This window comes from Primulina tabacum, chromosome 14, assembly GCF_025594145.1.
Source record: "Primulina tabacum isolate GXHZ01 chromosome 14, ASM2559414v2, whole genome shotgun sequence".
NCBI lineage: Eukaryota > Viridiplantae > Streptophyta > Magnoliopsida > Lamiales > Gesneriaceae > Primulina > Primulina tabacum.
This window is the reverse complement of record NC_134563.1, coordinates 3,295,638-3,303,331: the sequence shown is the minus strand read 5'-3', so window position 1 is coordinate 3,303,331 and position 7,694 is coordinate 3,295,638. Positions and strand designations below refer to the sequence as shown.

At 31.9% G+C, this 7,694-nt stretch overlaps 1 protein-coding gene across 1 annotated transcript; it reads left to right on the top strand.

The window, feature by feature from the left end:
- Positions 1 to 1,455: 1,455 nt before the first annotated feature.
- Positions 1,456 to 2,913, top strand: LOC142524478 (small ribosomal subunit protein uS10y-like). The gene is made up of 4 exons (XM_075628488.1): positions 1,456 to 1,557; positions 1,659 to 1,788; positions 2,279 to 2,392; positions 2,553 to 2,913. Exons 2-4 carry the CDS (start codon positions 1,677 to 1,679, stop codon positions 2,693 to 2,695), a joined length of 369 nt encoding a protein of 122 aa, XP_075484603.1. The 5' UTR covers positions 1,456 to 1,557; positions 1,659 to 1,676; the 3' UTR covers positions 2,696 to 2,913.
- Positions 2,914 to 7,694: the final 4,781 nt, after the last annotated feature.

Sequence of the window (7,694 nt, the reverse complement as noted above, 5' to 3'; positions counted from 1 at the left end):
CGGGTCAATTTTGTTTAATGAATCTCCGAGCCAACCGGATTAATGAAAAATTAATAATTTTTTTATGTCAAAAAATATTATTTTTTACTTTATATTTTGATCGGATCGACTTGTTTTACGATGATAAATTCATAAGATCATCTCGCAATAACATACTCATTAGTAAAGACCCCCACGCAATTTTTCCACCACCACAACCGTAACTTATAACAACAAGAAACTCCCATACTCACACACATTTTTGAAACCATCTCTTCTTATATAACCTTTTTTTTTCTTTGAGAAAAAAAAAAAAAAGACTTGTCTTCAGTGCCATATAAACCAAGTGGAAAAAATCTATATAGTATTTTCCGGTGGGAAAAATATATTATTTTTATTATAAAATAAAAAAGACTATATAGATAAAACTATATAATCTAAAAAAAATTATGTCGGGCAAAAACCCGACTTTGCCGGAACGGAAGATCCGATCCGATCCGATCCGATCCGATCCGATCCGACATTCATTCTCCCTTGGGTTCTAGCCAGTTTACTGGTTTTGTTAGTTGTCATGAATGGAATTGTCTTAAATTTTGAGGATGGGGGGACCAACCTGGACTGGTCATTCTCAAACTCAGAATGTTGTCAATATGAGTAATTATTAGACTGAAATGTAAAATGACCCCATTCCCTCACATTCAAAGCACACGATGTGTGAGTTAGTGCTGTCTTATCTTCAATTCGTCCAAAGCTAAACAACTTTGCACCAAAAATCTGATCTCTAAGTTCGAGCTCGATTCGAATTTGGTACATCGAGGATACTGATATTTGATTTATAACTGTAGTTAATTAACATTATCGTGCTCTCTCAATTATGATAAAATCAGTGTTCTGAAAAACATATGCGATAACTGCTCTTTTTCTTTATATGATACAAAAAAATTGAAAAACATGTCAAACAATTTTGTTTAAAAAAATTAAAATTAATAAAATAAAAACTTCTAGCCGCCTAGGTGACTTCTAAAAATCAGGACGGTAAGTGACCGTCCGACACCTAGGTGACGTCTTTAGAACAACCGATAAAATTGATGTGAATTTGCTTTAGTTGTATACTTTTTGAGCTTGGGACTAATGCGAGCCTAATAAATTTAGGCACACGATTAATTTTTGAAAAATCAAAAGCTACAAATAATATATATTATTAAAGTAACTAATTTTGTCGTTGATGGTAAATTATCGCTTACATTACATAAAAAAAAAACCCACAACTTTTAATTTTCATCTCCTATTTAAAATTAATAATTATTTTTAAAATTATAAATTGTTGACAGTTTTATTTTAATTTTTATAATATATATATGTTTTTAAGTAATAATGTGTCGTAGCAAATCATGTAAAAAAAGGTCGAGCCCATTAGATCTACAGATTGGGCCTCTTTAATTAACTAGACAATCTGCTGAAATTTATTTGGCCCATTTCCACAATCAGGCCCGGTTTTGCTTGCGAAACCCTCAAAATGGAAGTGAGCTCCGAGTTCGCAGCTTCTCGGCCGTTCTGCTCTTGTTCCCTCGTTGTTAGGTAATTTTCCGAATGCAATTACTAACTGTAATCAAGATATATTCACGATTTGAAGTACAAGTTACCGATTAAATCAATGTGATATTTTGGTTTGCGTGCAGATTGTAACTGGAGAAAACATGGCATACGCAGCGATGAAGCCGACGAAGCCAGGGTTGGAAGAGCCGCTGGATCAGATTCACAGGATCCGTATCACTCTGTCTTCCAAAAATGTGAAGAATCTGGAGAAGGGTATCTTTATAATCTTAAATTATTCAGCCTTTTATCGTGCTGTACAGGCTCAATGTTTTCCATTGGACGTGTTACTTTTAATTTCTGTTTTTGTATTATTTCTGTGTATGCAACTCGAGAAATAGATTCACACTATTTGATATTTTCCGCATTGTTAATGTTTGTGTCGATCATGTTTATTTTGTTGAAATGAACCATCAAGCTTTGCTTTTTCTAGTACTTGATCGTAATTTAAGCTAAATTTCATTGTATATGATGTGTGTTAAGGGAAATGATGTAGCTGAATGTACACTGAGAAGATTTTATATCAGCATGAATCTCACTTTTCAGCCGACAAATTGGGATACCTTGTGCTTCGCTTCTTAGGAAATTGGAAACTTATTCTGCGATTTTACCAGCTAAGCAAGCTTTGTTGCTGCTGGAACTTCTCCTTGTGTTTACTGATGGTTTTATGTACTAGTTTGAGCTGTTGATTTCCTCTTGTTTACAGTTTGTGGTGATTTGGTTCGCGGTGCCAAGGACAAAAAACTCAGGGTCAAAGGTCCCGTAAGAATGCCCACTAAGGTTCTTCACATCACCACTCGGAAGTCTCCATGTGGTGAAGGTATAAATTTTTTTTAAACCTGGAAAATATGGTTTTCTTGATTTTTTGAGTGTATAGAAGACTCGAGACTTTATATGACAAGCAAAATGTGCTATGCAAGCAAGCAGCAACGTTAGTGTATTTGATTTGATGGCTTCTCTTTTTATATTTTACTACTTAGGTACTAATACATGGGATAGGTTTGAGCTCCGGGTGCACAAGCGCATAATTGACCTTTTCAGCTCCCCAGACGTCGTTAAGCAGATTACTTCTATCACCATTGAACCTGGTGTCGAGGTCGAGGTTACTATTGCTGATTCTTGAGCCATCCCCTCCATGGTCTGCACTTCTGCTTTTACTATTTTAGTTTAGAACTAGTTCAGTAATGCTAAATCTTGTAGCATCTTCAACTCTCGTTTTAATAGAGCTCAGAACATGTATTACATTTTCTTTTGAGCTTTTACAACTTTGTATCCCGGTCAAGTGTCGATTTGCATTTGAACAGTTTTGACGATTTACATAACTACACGAATTCATGCTTAGTCGTTGTTTCTTCCAGCGTATGCAACTATTTGTTTGGTCGCGGACATCGGGTGTTAAAAATCCTGAAATACGCACAACAGATGTGTTTCTGGAGCTCAGTGTATATGTTCGATTAGCGGTATAAATTATAAATTTTTCTCATGTTCATGCACTACGTCGTTAATCGAACCCCATTGATTAAATTATCCATATCTTGCGTATTTTATCCCTAAATTTCATTATCGGTTTTAAAACATAGTATGTCCTCATTGAGATCTATATTAATCATATTTGAACGATCGGTTTTTGCATACAGAGGCTGTAATGAATGTCAATATCGAATGAAATGTCATGATATTTTTTTAATAATAATAAATCATCAAAAGGATGTACAATAATTTGGGAGCATCGAGTGGACTAAATTAAATAATAATGACAATGGGTGGGATTTTTGGACTTGAGATCGAACATTAATTTACAAAGGGAACCCATTGGGTTTGGTTTCTGCAGGATCGGGTTTGTTGAGTTGGGTCGGGTACTTGACATGTCATGTAGTCAAAATGAGCATCCAAACCTATCCTAAAAATTTGAGCTACCCAATTGTCGGGTTCGAACAAGCTCGGGGGTACCTGAAAGCTTCCAATCTTTGAGGATTTGCGTAAATCTTCTCAACTCTACCTATTTTTCCAATTTTTTAATAATAATTTGACTCCAAAATAAATTTACATTGAATCCGATGGAGTTATGAGCTGAGTCAATCTGACTCAAAATTATGATTTAGGATTGAACGTTTACCGGAAGTTATTTTTAGTATTGATGATGAAACTTAAATCTTTTAAATTCATATAATCACGCAAACGTCATTTTAATCTCTCTCCTCGCATGAATAATTATTTGACCACGAAAAATCTCTCTTCCAAAAATTACAGTAACTTGCAGCTCACGAGGATTGAACGTGTTCTTACTTTAATATCAATTGCAGAATCGAGTTTTTGTTGTTTTATCGGTAAAATTCAAGTATTAAATTGTATAACAGCTAAAATGTTATTTTCTAATCTCTCTGGTAAGGACAATTATGACTAACCAACAATAGAGTTGTTCAATAAATATGGGTCAAGATTCTTATCCATATAAATAAAATTTATTTGTAACATATAGTTTGGAATTTAGTGCATGTAGGATAGAGTTGAAAATAAATATTTAATGCCATTAATGGCAAATGAACCATTTTAGGTTTATAATCCCATCTTGCGTCCATAACGTACCTTTTTTCATAATTGCTATAATAAATACAATTCGTGCAAAATGAGTTGGACAACTTCACTTGTCAAACTAATCAAAATAAGTCGTGATATCGACTTCAGTACATGAACGATCATATATGGTATTTATTACTCGGATCAATTTTTTAAAAATTTGTGTTCCAAAGATCTTCAATTTTCAATTTTGAAATATATTAAATTTATAGCACAAATTGTTTAATTTATTCCAAAATTTTGAGAATGAACAATAACCATGAAATATGCCTAAACACATTGATGGCACTACATGAAAGTTTCTGAACATGGAATGGTTCGTTTAGTTCTCTATCTTGTTTTATTTTTGGGTTATGTCTTCTAACTTGTCAAAGTTAGATTTAATGTACTAATTTGGTTTTTTTTTTATTGTCCTATTTCGTACGAGTGTTGATGTTATTGTCAGATAAATCAACGATATCCGGACTCCGATATCATGCAGTAATTTCTGGTGTCACGTTATTAATTTTCGATACCACACAGACATTTTCACGAAATAAGACTAAAAATCATAATACATCAAAGTTAATATACCAAATACTTTTGGAAAAAAAAACAAATATGTGTTAAGAAAAGAAATATTTTATCTCATTTTACAGATCGATCACTAACTGATAATACACAACTCAACACATATTAATCACATAAATTAACAAATACCAGAAATCATACACTACGATCATCGTATGATTTTTGAGATAACATGAGATAACCAATCTCTATATATCTTTATCAAGAAATTACAGATTACAAAGTTTATTTGAACCCAAACCAAAGTTAGATTTTGGTACATTAATTTTTAATTTTCGTTTATTTTGATCTAATTGTTGACATCATATTTTTCGATATCACATCAATATTTTCGATGGTGCGTTAGCACTTTCCAGTAGTAACATAATGATCAAAACACCATTATTAAAAGTGTCATCATCACGCGATAACTTTTGAAGGAAATGACCAAGTGCTCATTCCTATAAACATTTAAAATAACAAGAATAATTCGCATCCATGCTCACGTTCGAGCTTACAAACTTTTGAAGATCACATCAAGTTTAAGCTCCATCGACTTTATATTAAGCTTCGATTCTACAATTATATGAACCAACTTTTATCACCGGTCTTGAATCCTCCGGTGGATTCAATGTATTGGGCATTTTTGGGCAATGCAAGTCATTAATTTGAGGCAAAATTTTAATTTCACAAGCAAGAATTGATGGAAAGTGCACATTTTTGCAATAAATTTTGGGTATCTCTTGTTGGTCATGTACTGAAAATTGTCATGAATTAGGGATGGCAACAAGGCTTAAAAGAGTGTGGGTGAAGTGGGGGCATCTCACTTTAAGGAAGTTGGCAAGAATTTGTTTTGGATACACCATTCTCATTCATTTTCCATCTGTTTCTTAATTGGCCGGCCAACCCCATTGCAAATTAGGTCATGCACTTGACGAGAAATTAGTCTAATAAATTAATAGGCAACCCACAAAATTTTAACCTTTAATTTTTATATATCTTTCTATTTGATCTAGTTTAGAAAATTTAAAAATAATCAAAATATTTTATCTGGGGAAAAAAAATCGAACTTAAGAAGCAATCATCCAAACTAAACCGAACGAAACCAACCCGAAATCTAGGTTCGGTTTGGGTTTTTAATAATTAATGATTTGTTTCGGTTTGTGCTTTTACAAAACCGATTGAAATTGTTTGGTTCGAGTTTTTATTAAAAAAATAATGATAAATTGTATTTGATCAACCCTAGTCAATGTTTTTCGTTATTTTATATTGAGTAAGTCTCTTGTGAGACGGTCTCACAAATCTTTATCTGTGAGAATGAGTCAATCCTACCGATATTCACAATAAAAAGTAATACTCTTAGTATAAAAAGTAATAATTTTTCATTGATATCCCAAATAACAGATATGTCTCACAAAATACGATCCATAAAACCGTTTCACACATATTTTTTTTTTATTTGAATTTACATTTGACTTAGAACTAAAAAATTGAATTATCTGTTCGAGCTTGATTAGAGATAAAGCTGCTCAAATAAGGTGTGACTTACAGTGCTGCTCCAACACTAATTTGTGTCAGTCCTAGAATTTTCATCATTTTTTTTTGGTTTTTTAATTATTTATTTTAAAATTGATAAATAATTATTTTAAATAGTATACTATTCAATTATATTGGTAATTAATAATATAATTTTCATAAAATAAACCACTTGTTGTATATATATATAATTTATTCAGAAGTAAAATAAATCACATGGAATATATATTGTTAAATAGTTGATATAATGAAATATTAATAGAGAATATTTATTTTGAAGTGAAGTAATCTGCGTTAAATTTTTTTATGCTGATTTAAAATTTTTATGTGAATTATACAATATAGTTTATAAAAATATTTTATAAAATTATGATAGATAAATAATCATATAATTATTAAATATTCTAGAAATAGATTCACCTATTTTATTAAATCCAAATGTTGTAAAAAGAAGCTTATAGATAGTTTTCTTGCTTAAATTTACTGCCCCCTTGACTTGGAAAGAAGGAGATAATTTCTTTAAAAAAAATTCTAGAATGTATTGATTTTAAAATTTAAATAGCGAAATTTAAGAAAAAGTCTGATTGACTTGGAAAAAAGGAGATAATTTCTTTAAAAAAAATTCTAGAATGTATTGATTCTAAAATTTCAGTTTAATAAACTATAAAGGAAGCACAATAACATTTGAATTGAGCATGCAAACAGGTTTGATGTTACCTAAATTTTGTCAGTTTCGGTCCGGTCACCCAAATCTGCAAATCTTGCTAGTTTGGTTAGATGGGAGTAAGGTACGGTGGTATGAGTATGGTCGGTCGGGTGTGCGCACACAAACAAAGGTTAGAAGCACGTCGTAGGTTTTTCCGACCAAACTCTTTCAAAGCTTAAGTCAAAGAACGAACAAGAAGAGCAAGAACGAACGTGTTATTGAAGAAAATAGTGTTAAATGTAAAAATAGTGTTGTGGAAAAAAGTGTCAAACCTTAAACTAGACATTTACGGGCGTTGGAAAAACCGGTTTGATCCGTATATGATTATGGTATGTGGATTCAGGCATATTGCTAGATTTTATGGATATTTTCTTGACTATAGGAAATCCAAACATTTATGATACTTGGAAAAATTGAGTAGAGTCCATGTCGTTTTTCCAGGTAGTCTCCTCTGTTGGAGGGAATTTCAGGTCAAAGTATCCGATCATTAAGGTTATAACAATAGCAAAAACTTGTGTGAGACGGTCTCATGAGTCGTATTTTGTGAGACGGATCCCTTGTTTGGGTCATCCATGAAAAAATATTACTTTTTTATGCTAAGAGTATTACTTTTTTTTGTGAATATCGGTAGAGTTGACCTGTCTCACAGATAAAGATTCGTGAGACTATCTCACAAGAGACATACTCTGTAACAAAATAGTATTGTGTTTTTTTAAAAAAAATGTATATAATAATTAAAGTTTCCGGTAATTTT

Bases quoted from the DNA above. Each gene is read 5' to 3' on its own strand.
- LOC142524478 (XM_075628488.1), top strand. From the start codon at position 1,677: ATGGCATACGCAGCGATGAAGCCGACGAAGCCAGGGTTGGAAGAGCCG. The intron at 1,789-2,278 runs GTATCTTTATAA...TCTTGTTTACAG, and splicing joins TGTGAAGAATCTGGAGAAGG to TTTGTGGTGATTTGGTTCGC. The intron at 2,393-2,552 runs GTATAAATTTTT...TTTACTACTTAG, and splicing joins GAAGTCTCCATGTGGTGAAG to GTACTAATACATGGGATAGG.